General features: G+C 44.0%; 1 protein-coding gene across 2 annotated transcripts in view; it reads right to left on the bottom strand.

Moving 5' to 3' along the window:
• Positions 1–15,918, bottom strand: part of TEX15 (testis expressed 15, meiosis and synapsis associated) — a 241,333-nt gene that overhangs the window by 33,975 nt on the left and 191,440 nt on the right. For both annotated transcript variants that reach the window (XM_077476237.1, XM_077476236.1), the window contains exon 8: positions 4,739–4,803. In XM_077476237.1, the coding sequence (XP_077332363.1) occupies positions 4,739–4,803 (65 nt within the window). The remainder of the gene's footprint in view (positions 1–4,738; positions 4,804–15,918) is intronic.

The following is a 15,918-nucleotide window of genomic DNA, read 5'->3' as shown; positions in this document are numbered from 1 at the left end:
TGCCACCTGCAAGGGGACTTAGGACAGTGAAGGTCCCACCCTCCTGCTGCCGCCGCATGTGGGGGGTGGGGGGGTGCTTAGCGCTAGACTCACCACCCTGGGGCGTTCTGTGAATGCCAACAACAATGCCTGTAGTCCCTAGGAGGTTCCCAGATGCAGAGAGGAGAAAAACCTGTGTCAGCAGCTCTAACCGCGGTGCAACGGTCTGCAGAACAGCTTCAGCATCATACACAGAGCCATCCAGTGTCCCTCACACACAGGGAATACAGGAAGTGACAAGAGAAAGCACATTGCAAGCTGTCACAAGAGGCAAGCGGTGAAGAAAGTATTTTGGCTTTCACAAAATAGCTGCCAATGTAATCCATAGGAATCCCAGGGAAAATGGCTGCTGAAGCTCCCCAGGGGAATCTACAGCTTTCCCAAATCCAAGATGGCCGCCAGAACGGCCCCATGAGGTGAAAAGAGCAAAAAATAAAAACGAACTGCCTGCTGACACACAGACATCCTCCAAAAAAAACCCCAGACCTGGACCAGGACTGAACAGCAACCGCACAGAGCCCCACAGGTGAGAAACAGCGACCCACACACACACACCGCCCGCAGCGCATGCAGACATCCCCCTCAGAAAGGGGAAGGAGGGGTGATAGGGACTTGGGAGAGAAGATAAGGAGGTGAGGTGGCCCCTGAATCGACCCCCCCAGGGAATGCCCAGCTGCTCCTCCCACCGAAGCAGGGAGAGCCGTATTTACCAGTCCTGAAGAGCTGGGAGACATTCCGTGGTAGCCAACTCCTGCGCAGTTACAGGGAAGGTTACTGGCCCGGTATACTGTGATCCAGACATCAGTAGCCCAGTCATATGTATAACCCGGAGCATTGAAGCTCACCGACCACCTCTGGAGCATGAGGTATGTCGTGGCCTGAGGAGCCGTAGCTGCGGCCTGCTCACGCTCGATGGCCGAACTGGGGAGACTACAAGGATTTCATTAACCAGCCTGTCACCCAGCCGGCAGTTGATAGAAGATCTCAGGATCTCTCATCTTGCGCAAAAAGCAGCAAACCTGCAGCAAAAACATGGACCGAGAGGCCCGCAGGGTTTCCTAGGTCATTCTCCTTGCTAGGCAAAATAAAAACTGAAGCTGCTAGGAGCAGTGGGAAGGGCTGATAGCACGGGGCCTGCCCCCCTGGGGCGGGATTAAGGTTCTGTGTATTGTGTAACAATTTTGCCTAGTTTCTCCTAATGGCAGGCTATACAACCCATTTAGTTACAGAGAGGAGCTGTGTCGGTAGGTGAATATAAGAGAAATAAAGTGTTACATATATTGAATCCGTGAAATGCTAAAGTTTGGTGGGAAAGTTTGAATAACAATCTTAAAGTGACTATTTATTGGATATATAACTTGTAACGTGCTAAGGATATAATGTTGCTTATTCATTACTGTTTTATTTTGTTTATGATAGTCAAATACATTTACAAAGTTAGCAAACTATGTTCTGAGTCAGAATATATACTTGGGTAAAATGTTGTTTTGAGCACTATTTGCATACTGAACGAGCACTTCAAACTGGAATGCGCATTTGCCAAGTCTGAACTGTCTACCACAGCTTTCTTCCAAAATTGGGCCTCTTGGATTTCTGACCAAAGAAGCCAGCCCCTTGACTGAACAACATACTACCCCCTGTTCCACTTTTTCAGTTTTATCCCTAACTGAAATCCCTGTATCCAGATAGTCCAATGCATAATGGAAAGATGAACCATTATCCAAACTATTTAATGCAATGACGTTTATATAGACACTTATAGATATGCTAACTACTGAGCTTTGGTACGGTTATGTTTAAGATTATAATTGTATTCTTAATTTTGTTTATTTCTTTTCATATACTCAAGCCTGGCACCCATTTTCCACTCACAGTTAGAACCCAAGTGGATGAGTGGGAAATGGACGCTAAGATATTACTCGGTTGTTAATATGTACTGTTTCGGGCAGAAATTTACTATTGAGTTAAGCAAGTCAGTTTTAAGCAATGCCTTAACCATTTGTAGAGAAACTATTATGTATACCCTGATGTATGTTTTTCTTGAAAATCAATAAACATTCAGTTTAAAAAATAAATAAATAAAATGTTGTGTTGAGCTCCTTTGGCCTTCACTTGGGTCCAGATAGAAAAAGGAACTAAAGGTGTTTATGTTTATTGAATACTGCTGCAATATTGGGTTTGAGAAAAATGTTCAGTTGAATATATATATTGAATACATATAATGAAAACTGTTGCTAAGAAACATTTTCTTTCTGCATGCTTAATGGACTAATTGACTTACGTCTGAATAATGAAAGAACATTTTTAACACCTCCAATGGGTAAGGAAGGCGTTAGCTAATAGTTCAGGAAGTTGATTCTGTGGTTATTCATGTTGGATGGAGAGTATTCACCCCCAGCCCCATTATGTTAAGAAATGACCCCCACCCCATCCATGCCTCTATCCGGATGCCCGCTACTCGAGGCTGCATTCACCATTGAGCGCTTTCAGCTCATAAAATGCTTATAAAACACCAGAAAATACACCTGAAAATGCCCAACAAGCAAAATCCCATTAATTTCAATGGCACCTGATCACATATGAGCGTTTTGTCACCTGAAGCAAAATACCTGAAGAACGCCCAAAGCCCCCAAAAAATTTGCCTTTTGGGGCAGATTACAGGCATTTTTCTGCACATTGGTGACTTGAACAAAATTGCGGCAAAAACATGTCAAAATCGTGGTAAAAATGCGCGTCTTTGAAACGCTCAGGTGTGAATGCAGCCTAAAGAAATTACTACATCTTTTACATGGAAATCTTTGTTGTTCGTTTTTGTTGTTCTAATGCCACAGGAGGTCCTGGGACGAGTAAAGGGGGACTCCTGCTGGAAAAATCTTCCTGGGAATGATGACTAAGAGGGGGAGCCATGATGCAAACCCAAGGCCTGAGAGTTCCAATGAACACCGTGTGAGAGAGACCTAAGGTGCCATCCCAAAGACCCAAGCCTAGCCCAAATACATCAGTTCCAGTCTGTCGGTGGATGTCAAGTTCTGTCCTTACAAAGAGGCACATTTTTATGGGGTGGAGAATCAAATCCTTGGAGGTATTTTAAAAGATTAGGAAATTCAATTAAAGTGGAGGTCTGTCGAAATGTTTTTTTTTAAACGTCAGCAGCTACAAATACTGCAGCTGCTGACTTTTTAAATACGGACACTTACCTGTCCAGGGCGCCCACGATGTCGGCACCCGAAGCTGATCTGTTGCTCGGCTCTCGGGGGCTGCCCTGCCATCTTCGGTATGGGAATCAGGAAGTGAAGCCTTGCGGCTTCACTTCCCGGTTCCCTACTGCACATTCACGAGTCACGTTGCGCAATCTGGATGGGTGCCTATGCCCGGAAGTGGGTGCAAATACCTGTATTATGCAGGTATCTGCAACCCCCTCCCCCTGAAAGGTGCCAAATGTGACACCAGAGGGGGGAAGGGTTCCGAAAAGCGGAGGTTACATTTTTGTGGGAATGTCCGCTTTAAGGAGTGTATACTGAAAATTTTTGGACATTTATAAGCCATACAAGAGAGATTCTTTTTGTGTTCTTTTATATTTTTGCTGAGGAACCTAAAGACTGTCACATCCCCTGCCCCCTGTTTTTCCATGGATCTTTGCTATACAGTTGAGATAACATTTTAAATGACCTTCATTTATGTATCATGGTCTTGTGTTATAGTAATTTTAATGTGTCTATTGTTTTTGTGTCATCCAAACATGTACAGTACCCCTTATTGGTTGAAAATTAACAATACCCATCTCATCCTGTGCACTTTATGAAACACAAGCCAAAATAAGTCTTTGCTATTCAGTTCAGTTCAGTGTCTGTGTGATTGGGCAGGACTTCTGGGGCCCTGTAGCTAAGGCTAAAAGGTAAGAGGGAGACCAATGGTAGAATTTAATTCCTACACCAAAAAAATAAATTTATGTTTTTGGTTGTAACATGACAAAATGTGGAAAATTGCAACGGGTATGAAAAAATTTTCACGCCACAGTATACCATAGTTTGTGGACTCTATAACTTTCCTATAGACTAAATAATAAACAATGATTTGGGTTATTTTCACCAAATAAATGTAGCAGAATACATTTTGACTTACATGTCTGAAAAAAATATTATTTATTTGCAAAATGTTATAACAGAAACAAAGAAAAATGTGTTTTTTTTCACAATTTCAGGCTTTATTAGTTAATTTAGCAAAAAAAGAAAAACCCAAGTGGTGATTAAATACCACTAAAAGAAAGCTCTATTTATGTAAAAAAAAAAGATAAAAATTTTATTTGGGTAGTGTTGTATGACCGTGCAATTGTCATTAAATGTATGACAGCACTGAAAGCTGAAAATTGGCCTGTGCAGTAAGGGAGTGAAAGTGCTCGGTAAAGTATGGTAAGTGATTAAACCCCAGATTGGGTATTAGTGGTTCAGTGGATCAACACAGGAAAGAAAAAATCCAAATATTTTGGCAGCCCCCTACCTGACAGCTGTGTCCTAACACTAGAAGCTCCCTAAAGTCAGCAGATCTTACCGCTGTCATGGATATATGGCACCAGGTACAGCTTTCATGTTGGTAAAAGAAGATTTTTTTTTACCTGCCTTGTTTCTTCACCATATTACATCTACTGTATTATGAACTAAGAAATCCATTGTAAAAGATTTAACATTTAATAAAAACATACTTTGAAAGAGATTCAGTTTTTTCTTTTTTCTCTTTTCCTGGAGACTTTTCACAAGGATATAAGACCTGGTGGTAATAAAATACAAAATAAAACATAAACAATATGTTGTTCCATTTTGAACCACCCTACACAGTTTTAAATCTACAATCAATGCACTTACAGGGGTGTGCCACACAATATCCCGGACTGACAAAGCAAGAAAAAAGACACAGCTGCCAACTCCTAAGCATAGAGTCCTGAGAGGCTTTGATAATTAATTTTCAAATAAGCAGACCCTTAGGAGATTTCCTTTGCACCCAACATGCACATCTAATGTTCAGTACACATTGGCTGAGCTACTACTCCCAATAGGATATACAGTAAGGGCTTGTTCCCACATGCGGCAGCCCTTGCCAATCCTCTGAAAAAGCAATCCATGGTAGATCACTTTTCAGAGGACATTTGACAGGCAGTGAGGAGGCAAAATGTTGTCACCACACTGCCTGTTTAAACCCTAAAAAGAGCTGAACCACTGGACCGATCTGCTTATTATATTGCAGCTTACCAATTCTTAGATGTGGTAGCTGCATTCATTTTCTTTTTTAAGCTTTCTTTCTGTAAATTTCTCCTGGTGATCTTGCCAGTAAGTCTGTTGCTTTTCAACAGAACAAGATGTAGCAGTTGCAGGATTGAGACAAACCATTTAACGGTGACAGGGGTGTTTATAATGATCAACTTTTATGTATGTAAAATCTTTATTCCAAAAGGAACATAAATGTTGCTGTAACTGCTTAATGTGTTAGCTGAAGTTTGGCTTCAGTGTGTTAGTGTACTTAAATCTGGTAGTACATCTAACACTCCCCTCCCCCCAGACTGACAATTCTACTGTCCAATACATATACTGCACGTTAGGAAAGTGTGAATACCATCAAAAAAGGAAAACAAAATTCAGTCCATAATTATTCCTTACAGTGGATATAAAAAGACTGCACAACCCCTGTTAAAATGTCAGGTTTCTATGATGTAAAAAAATGAGACAGAGTAATAATTTCAGAACTTTTGGGGTTACCCCAAAGCACCCACCCTCCCATGCTGAGGGCATGTGGCCTAGTATGGTTCGGGGGGGCGCTCGCTTGTCCCCATCCCCTTTCCTTACCGGCCGGGCTGCGTGCTCAGATAAGGGTCTGGTATGGATTTTGGGGGGAACCCCACTGCGTTTTTTCAGCGTAGGGGGTTCCCCTTAAAATCCATACCAGACCTAAGGGCCTGGTGTACAGTACCCTGTAGCTGAGAACCAGCGCAATAGGATCGTGCTGGAAACATTCTCTTGTTTGCTGTTGCGTCGTAGTTGGTCCGTCGGACCAGCAGACAGACAAGCGGACTTCCCGTCAGGAACTGGGTCCGATGGACTTTCGGCGGGAAGATTTAAAACATGTTTTTTTTCTAGGTCCGCCAGACTTCGGGGAAGAAAAAGTCCGCTGGAGCCCACACACGATCAAATTATCCGATGGACTCTGGTCCACCGGACTAAGTCTGCCGGAAAGTGCGATTGTGTGTATGCAGCATAATAGTCTTTTGAAACTATCGATGCAGTCTGCTGAGACCACCGCTTGTGGAAGGGAATTCCATCCTTGCCGCTCTTACAGTAAAGAATCCTCTACTTATTTTAGGGTTAAACCTCTTTTCTTCAAATTTTAATGAGTGGCCACGTGTTTGTTAAACTTCCTTCCGCAAAAAAGTTTTATCCCTATTGTGGGGTATAAAAAAGTTCAGTGCTCGCAACCTTTCCTCATAACTAATATCCTTCAGACCCTTTATTAGCTGTTGCCCTTCTTTGTACTCCATTTCCAGTACATCCTTCCTGAAGACTGGTGCCCAGAACTGGATAGTATACTCTAGGTGTGGCCAGACCAGAGTCTTGTAGAACAGGAGAATTATCGTTTTATTTCTGGAGTTGATCCCCTTTTTTAATGCATGCCAATATTCTGTTTGCTTTGTTAGCAGCATGTCATTGCTGAGCCTATCATCTACTAAGACCCCCAGGTCATTTTTTCTTTTCTCGATTCCCCCAGAGGTTCTCCCCCCAGTGAGTAGATTGCATTCATATTTTTTCCACCCAAATGCATTATTTTACATTTTTCTACATCAAAACTCAACATAACTAGTGTCCCCATTGGAAGATTTCCCCTTAATACTTTTCTGGGGACAACAAAAAAATCGGGATTTTCATTTACTTTCACAATCAATGATAATGGTAAGCAGGACAAATAGAGAGGTTGAATCTCCTTACAGGGGGCACCGACAGCAATAACAACTGACAAGTGTTCTAATCCCTCCCTGCTCTATCCAAAACTACAAAACAGGTTTTGCCTTTAGTTATACATTAAAACCAACCCTTGCCCACAAGGGTACAGTAGGGGAGTTAAAAGGAGGTATCTGGTACCAGCGTGATAAGCATATGTCTTCGAAATATCTAAGAAATATTTTGTATCAAATAAACAAATGAATAAACACTCTTTTAAAGTGTCTACATAATGTGACCATATAATACTATATGATTGTAAATCATTGTTTACCAGGCAACCTACAAAAAAAGTTATATAATGACATATATGACGACCATATATTAAAGTGGTCGTAAACTCTGTTAGACCACCTTTTTCTACAGGTAAGCCTATAACAAGGCTTACCTGTAGGTACTGTGACTATCTCCTAAACTTGCACAGTTTAGGAGATATTCAGTATATGCGCTGTTGCTGACGTCATCGGCGCATGTGCATTGAAGAATTGGGCCACAGGTGCCATTTCTTTAGGACTTGTGTCTTGACCGGCGGCTCCCACGCACATGCGCGGGAGTGACGTCATCGCTGCTCCAGCCAATCACAGCACCGGAGCTGCGAATCCGGAAGTAACTCTGGTGGAAGATGTCCGCTGTGTATTCGGAGTGCCGATGCCTGAGGGCATCGTCCTGAGGTAAGTATTTCATAATGAGCTAGTATGCGATATGTATTAAATTGATATAACATATGAGCATTCCATCAACTTGACAATTAAAAACATGAAAAGGAATGTGATCAGTGATTTTTCTGCCTCGATATCTCAATCATCAAATATTAGTGTTGGCACTGTACACCACACAGCTTGCTTAAAGAAAAAGCACTCTCAGCATTGTGTTCCCCAGAGATAATGGTCAAATGAGCTCACATGCTCCATGTTTCCCATCATCTTCATAAATTCCGTGGCTGCAGGCACATAACCCGCAAATCAACTGGGCCAAGAAGGAAATCTCTCTTTCTTCAGTATAGTGCCTGAAACATTGCTTTGCTCCCAGCTCCAGTGATCCTGTCAGCTGTTTGGCCATGCAACCTGTTCCCAGTAACCTCCAGAACGTTCCTCCAGCTTATCAAGAGTTCTTAGACATTTCTGATAAGAAAAAGGCCAATGTCCTCCCACCTGACCAGCCTTATGACTGTCCAATTGAATTGCTCCCTGGGGCCGAGATCTCGTTTTGGATGAATCTTCCCTCTATCTGAAAATGAGCTGGAGACCTTACGATTTTATATTGATGAGAACCTTGAAAAGGGATTTATTTGTCCCTCTTCTTCTCCTGCTGGGGCAGGTATATTATTCGTTGAGAAGAAGGATGGCACATTGAGGCCATGTGTTGACTACAGAGAACTCAATAAAATCCCTGTAAAAAAGCAATACCCACTTCCTCTTGTTCCTGAACTTTTCAAAGGTTCCAAACCTCCCGGATCATCACTAAAATAGATCTGAGGGGCGCCTATAACCTTGTTTGCATCTGCAAGGATGATAAGTGGAAAATGGCATTCCGTGTGCGGTTCGGCCACTTGGAATACCTTGTTATGCCGTACGGATTATGCAATTCCCCAGTCACGTTCCACCATCTAGTGAAGGAATTGCAATGGACCCAAAGAAGGTGGAATCGATTTTAAACTGGCCAGCTTCTTTGGACAAGAAAGGTGTTCCGCAATTCGTGGGGTTCTCAAACTTTTACAGGAGGTTTGTGAAGGATTTCTCCCCCACCATAGCACCCATCACCCAGTTGACTCACCAGAAGATACGGTTTCAGTGGTCCCCAGAAGCTCAGACAGCCTTTGACAAATTAAAGAATCTATTCACTTCTGCACCAATCCTACAGCACCCACATCCAACCCTGCCTTATGTGTTGGAAGTTGAACGCCTCTGAAGTAGCTACAGCGGCAATCCTGTCCCAACGGCAGGGACCTAAGGCTCTTCTTCATCCTGTAGCTTTCTTCTCTCAGAAGAAGAGCCCACCAGAGAAGGATTATGATGTAGGAGACCAAGAACTATTGGCCATAAAAATCTGCCTTAGAAGAATTGAGGTATTTACTTGAGGGTGCCGCTCACCCCACTATGATCTTTACAGACCATAAGAACCTGGAGCAGCTCAGAACAGCCAAACTTTTAAGACCCCAGCAAGCCCGATGGGCTCTGTTCTTCTCCAAGTTCAATTTCCATCTTACATATCGGCCAGGTTCCAAGAAAGAGAAAGCGGATGCACTTTCTCTAATGTTTCCGGATACCCCTGAAGCAAAGGAGCCAAATACGATCCTATCCACTCAGAATTTTTTGCTTATCCAACTTGACTTAAAGACTTTGATCAAGCAAGCCTCTACCCAGTGCCCTGGATCTGAGGTATCCTCGCTGAGAAACCAAGATGGATTTTTGTGGCATCAGGATAAAGTTTTTGTTCCCCAGCCAGTCATACTCCAAGTTCTAAAAATGTTACATTTCATAAACTTGCTGGGCATTTTGGGATACGAAGATCCACTGAACTTGTTCAGCTCTCATTTTGGACAGGACTGCAGAAAGTATGTAAACGCTTGTATCACGTGCCAGTGCAACAAGGGTTCCAATGCCAAGTCGTAGGGAAGTTTGAGACCATTGCCCATTCCGGAACAACCCTGGAAAGAAATATCCATTGACGTTGTAGCAGATCTGCCCCCCTCTGGGGAAACACCCCCATAATGGTAGTGGTGGACCGCCTTTCCAAAATGACACACTTCCTTCCGAAGATTGGCACACCCTCTGCTTCGGACACAGCAAACATGTTTATTAAGGAGATTGTCAGGTTACATTGATTACCGGGTAACATTGTCTCCGATAGAGGGGTACAGTTCACCTCTAAGTTTTGAAGAGATCTTTGCAAGTCCCTATCAATAGAAGTGTGTCTTTCCTCAGCTTAGCACCCTCAGAGCAATAGTCAAACAGAAAGGACTATATCTTCAATGTATCTTCAAGTATCTTCAATGTTTTTGTACTTCCTCGCAGGATGATTGGATTTCCCTTCTTCCCTGTGCTGAGTTTGCATATAATAACTCTTTGCATGCAGCCATCAATCAGTTTCCTTTCTGGGCAAATGATGGATTTCATCCCTCTTTCCTTCCGAATTATACCTGAAACATCTGCCCCCACTATCCAGGATTGATTAAGGTTCATTCAAACCAACTATAAGTAAAAGGCCCAAGAAGACTATAAAGGTTCCATGATAAAAGAAGAAGAGGGAATGCTGTCTTTAAAATTGGGGACAAGGTATGGCTTTCTTCAGTAAACCTCAAGCTCTCATGTCCCTCCCTGAAGCTTGGACCCAAATTCATCGGTCCCTATGAAATGAAAAGAGAGATAAATCCAGTGGCTTTCAAGCTGGAACTACTCAGTTCCTACAAAATCCATCCAGTGTTCCACACCTCACTGCTTAAATCAGCTGTATCCAGTCCCTTCCCTGGAAGAGAAGAACTACCTCCACCTCCAGTTTCTATAGAAGGGGAAATGGAGTTTGAAGTAGAAGCCATTATGGATTGCTGGAGGAGAGGTAGGTCCAGTATCTCAAATGAAGGGGGTACCCCCCCAAAGACAATTCTTGGAAGCCTGAAAGCAACGTGCACGCTCCTAGACTTGTGTGGAACTTTCACAACAGACATCCCCGAAGCATTGGCTCATTGGGTGGCTGCCCCTTGGGGGGGCCACTGTCGGGGAAATGTCCGTAGGAGAACAGGCAATAGTGCCAGTACTCGTAATAGTCACCTCTGGCACACTGCTGTGTGCGCTAATGCAAGAGGTGCGAACGGGGGCACACAGATTCACAACGGGAGTAACAGGCAAACACACATGCGCAGAAGCACCAGTTGACGAATGTGTATGCCCAGTGTGACAGATGAGGCCACTTGCTGGCCTATATAAGACTGCTGCTAAACCCATCTCATTGCTGGATTGTCGTCAGCCCTCCTCTGTTCCTAAGCCTCTGTGCAATTACTGTTTGGATGTCCTGTTGTGACCCGGCTTGTTCCTGACCTGCCTGATCTGCACTCCTGGTTTGACCGCCTGGCTTGCTTTACCGACTTGTTGCCTTCTCCAGCTCCTGATCCCGGCTTGTATCAAGGACTTTGCTACAGTTATCTGTTCCTGCCTGCCTATCTGTACCAGACCTTTGACTTGTCTCCGTTCCTGCAACCTGCCTCTTCCTCTTGCTGGATCTACTGTGTTTGACACATTGCCTGGCTTCCACTACTGTCCTTGCACACACCTTGCCAAGCATCACTGAGGATTCCTAGAGACTTGAGCCCAGCTGTGTTTCCTGCATTACCCCATATTCTTCAGGTGACAACCAGCTCTTCTCTCCTGAATCCATCTGACAACCTGTGCTTCTCTGGGCACTACACTCTCTGTACCCAACCTCAGGGGTGTACTGCACTCAGCTGGAAGGGGAGCCCTCTCGGCATTTCGGCCTCCAACCAGGTGACAGAGTAACTCATTATGCTTTAATTTCTGCAATGTATCCAATAAGTAATCTGTATACTAATTATGCTAAGAGAGATTGAGTATTTATAAACTCAGATAATGCAGGTAAATATAGAGCTTCACAATGCCCAAAAGTCACCAAAATTGCACTATAAACAATGCATATACAAGTCAATTAAGTCTTCACATACATTGTCCATAGCTAATGATAAGACCAAGAGTTAACATAGAGATGTATCAATATTGTTTACCTTATTAGAGTCTATGTTTGCGGAGACACATATCCTGCCATCCAACAACCAAAAAAGGTGGATGTAGGGTGTGTTCGGCAATCCTACAGGAAACAGGAAGGCATCCTGAGCTGCGCTGCCCTATCTCGAGCACGCATACGTCAGGGGGTCAGAACGACGTCCTGCACGCGCAGCAAACCAACATTTCAGGCTGCGCATGTCTGCCGGAGTCACAAGATGGAGGCCAGACGGAAAGATGAAACTAGCGTCTTTAGTCTCAGAAACCTGCCTCGGGTTGCCTGGCCCGACGGCTTTGTGTGCCGGGTGGTTCAATGACCTCTCAAAGGGAACCTGAAGGAAGAGAGATAAAATATAAAAAAGGAGGATGGATGGAAAATACTTTCTATATTTGGAAGAAATCAATCCTGCAGCATAAGATGAAGAGTAATATGTAAAAAAAGATATATACATATAAAAACAATAGACATATAAATGAATATTGGATTATCCCAGCAGATTAATTTACCTTTAGGCTGCAGTAAGTCAATATTTTAAATGAGTGATGAGCATAAGCCTATCATATAATTTGGCATCCTCTATTTTATAAACCTTATCGTCCGAGCAAGTTGCGTCTTGTTCTCAAATATTGAATATTGACCGTATGGTATAGAGTCAATCAATGCCTTAGGATGGAAACTTAAGGCATGCAAGATTGTATTGCCACCTGTAAATTTTCTATAAAGACTCGTGCAAAGAGTACCTTCCTCCCCTCTATATACTTCCAAGTCCAAGAACGTGATATGGTCCTTATCATAGGGCATGGTAAATCCCAGGTTAAATTCATTTTTTTTTCATTCTGATTGAACATTGTTGGAGTGTGTCTTTTCCACACACTGTTGTTTTTTTGTGGGTTTAGTTTCACTAGTTCCCACTTGCCATGGTGGATGAAGTTCTTATGCTGTTTTTCCCACCCCTCGTTTGGCACTGCTTGGGAATGTCCCATTTTGTTACAGAGAGGAGCTGCGGTAGCACTTTTGTTCGCAGGTTCCAGGGACGTTTTTGACCGACCGTGGGCGTCCTGTCAGGCTGGGGACGTTTTGTCGAAGCACTGGGCGGACCAAAAAGCCGATTGTGAGCGGAAAAGGAGAGCCCTTGCCTGGGGCATGGCTTCTTAGCCTTCCTGGCCTGTGGGAGTAGGGTACTCCTACCACCTGTGGCATTTTTAATAATGTCATCTAACGAGGCTCCAAAGATCCGGTCACCAAGGAAGGGAAGATCCGTCAGGGCTTTCTTGGATGCCTGATCAGCAGACCAGCATTTCAACCAAATCAGGCGCCTCAGCACTACAGCTGACACTGAAGCCCTGGATAACAGAGGGAGAGTATCCAGGGCCGCGTCACAAATGTACTTAAGGCCTTGCACTGGTTGGTCTGCTAGTTCCACGCAGACAGGGGAGGCCTGTTGCTCTCCCAATTCGCGGTGCAAAAGTTTTGCCCACTCAGTCAGTGTCTGCGACACCAGTGCGGATACCAGTACAGGTCGCACGGCTGACCCAACAACCGTAAACAAGGAACGAGCCACCGCCTCTGCCTTCCTATCTGTGGGATCCTTGAATGCAGGAGTCCCCTCAACCGGGATCGTGGTTACTTTATTTAACCTGGATACTGGGGGGTCCATGACCGGACGAGCCGACCATTTCTTGAGAAGGCTTTCCTCAAAGGGGTAACGCACTGCCATGTATTTGGGGACCGAAAAGGTCAGTTGCGGGCGACCCTCTTCCTTGTAAATGAACATGTCAAAATAAGTCAGATACGGGAACACCTTAGGTGAACGTGCTGGCTTGCGGGACCCAAAAGGGACAAGTACATCAGCAGAGGGATCCGCTGCTTCCTGAATCTTCAGGGTATCACGCACAGCTGTGATAAGTGCTCCAACTAACGCTTTGTCGCGCACAGACCCGGACGGGGACTCATCCTCACTGTCCGAACGGATCTGGTCAGCGTCATCAGAGTCTGCATCAGAGCTCTCCCCAGAGGACAGGGGCCACTTTTTAGCACCTTTCTTCCCACGTACCGCCTCTATCTTGGCAACGAACGAATTGAGGACTGCCGTAAGGGTGTCCATAGGGACCGCGCAGTCTGCAGGTGACCCGGTTGCAATTGCCTGGATTTCGGGGGAAGAAACACCAGTTTCTGAAGCCATGCTGACCCTACCCTGTCTGCCACCTGAAGGGGACTTAGGACAGTGACAGTCCCACCCTCCTGCTGCCGCTGGTTGAGGGGCTCTAACCCGCTGGACTCACCACCCTGGGCCGTTCTGCGCTGTATTACCGCAATGCCTGATGATCCCCAGGGCTCCCAGATGCAGAGATAACAAAAAACTGTGTTGTGGCCGGCCGGTCGATACGATCGGTGAATGATCTGTGGGCGATCAAACACACTTGTTCAGAACACAGGGTAACCTCCCCAGCGCTCTGTGATGACCAAACAGGAAGCAGAGGACACAGGGGCAGCTGCTAGAGCACAAAAACGTGATCCGGCTACAAGAAAATGGCCGCCAGTGTTCTCAATAGGGAATCACCAGGAAAAATGGCCGCCTGAAGCCAGAAGCCAGTCTATTATTTTCTATCCGACACATTTTCCAAACTGCAAAACGATTGGAGTCATTTAAATGATAATAACATAAAATAGTCTTTCAATCTCCGATGTGTAGTAACAATTGTTCTATAGTTATAGTATATGTGAATTATATATTAATGTTGTCAAGTGTGTTCTGTTCGTTTTCTGCTCATCTCTCATTTGAAATATTGACTTACTGTAGCCTAAAGGTAAGTTAATCTGCTGGGATAATTCAATATTCATTTATTTCATTTATATGTATATTGTATATATATATATATATATATATATATATATATATATATATAGATATATATATAGAGATATATATGGGGTATCCTCAAATGGAAGGTGGAGCAGCGCAAGGTCTCTAACATCCACCAGCTCTGTGATGTCATCATGGAGGAGTGGAAGAAGATTCCAGTGGCAACCTACGAAGCTCTGCTGAACTCCATGCCCAAGAGGGTTAAGGCAGTGCTGGAAAATAATGGTGGCCACACAAAATATTGACACTTTGGGCCCAATTTTGACACTTTCACTTGGGGGTGTACTCACTTTTGTTGCCAGTGGTTTAGACATTAATGGCTGTGTGTTGAGTTATTTTGAGGGAACAGAAAATTTATACTCACTACTTTACATTGTAGCAAAGTGTCATTTCTTTCAGTGTTGTCACATGAAAAGATATATTAAAATATTTACAAAAATGTGAGGGGTGTACTCACTTTTGTGAGATACTGTATATATGTATACAAAACTCTTTTTTACATATTACTCTTTATCTTATGCTGCAGAACTGATTCCTTCCAAATATATAAAGTATTTTCCATCCATTCTCCTTTTTTTATTTTAACTCTCTTCCTTCAGGTTCCCTTTGAGATGTCATTGAACCACCCGGCACACAAAGCTGCCTGGGCCAGGCAACCCATGGCAGGTTTCTGTGGCTATAGACACTAGTTTCATCTCTCCGTCTGGCCTCCATCTTGAGACTCCGCTGGACATGCACAGTCTGCCAGTGAAGCCTGACGTGTCAGTGGGCTGCGCGTGTGGGACGTAGTTCTGACATGCTGACGTATTCGCACATGCATGCACGCACGAGACGGGGCCATAAGCGTGCAGCTCAGGAGGCCAACTCGGATGTGCCTTCCTGTTTCCTCCCCTCCCTTTGTTTTGGCATCAGCTGCTGCCATTAGTGGCGTCAGCTGATTGGAAGGGGAGGTATATTAAAGTAGGATTACCGAACACACCCTACATCCACCCTTTTTGGTTTCTGGATGGCAGAACATGTGCCTCGGCAAACAGACTCTAATAAGGTAAACAATATTGATACATCTCTATGTTAACTCTTGGTCTCATCATTGGCTATGGACAATGTATGTGAAGACTTTATTGATTTGTATATGCATTGTTTATACTGCAATCATGGTGACTTTTGGGCATTATGAAGCTCTATATTTACCTGCATTATCTGACATAGAGACATAGATACATATATGAAACTGAGAAGAGACCCCACGGTAGAGTAAACAAAAGCATTGAAAATACTCTTGGATCAAGCTCTAGCGGGTGCAGT

This window comes from Lithobates pipiens, unplaced genomic scaffold (assembly GCF_037356315.1).
Source record: "Lithobates pipiens isolate NorthernLeopardFrog02 unplaced genomic scaffold, aLitPip1_a1.2 Scaffold_13, whole genome shotgun sequence".
NCBI classification, from domain to species: Eukaryota; Metazoa; Chordata; class Amphibia; order Anura; family Ranidae; genus Lithobates; species Lithobates pipiens.
Note: the sequence above shows the minus strand (reverse complement) of the source record. Positions and strands in the feature narration are given on the sequence as shown.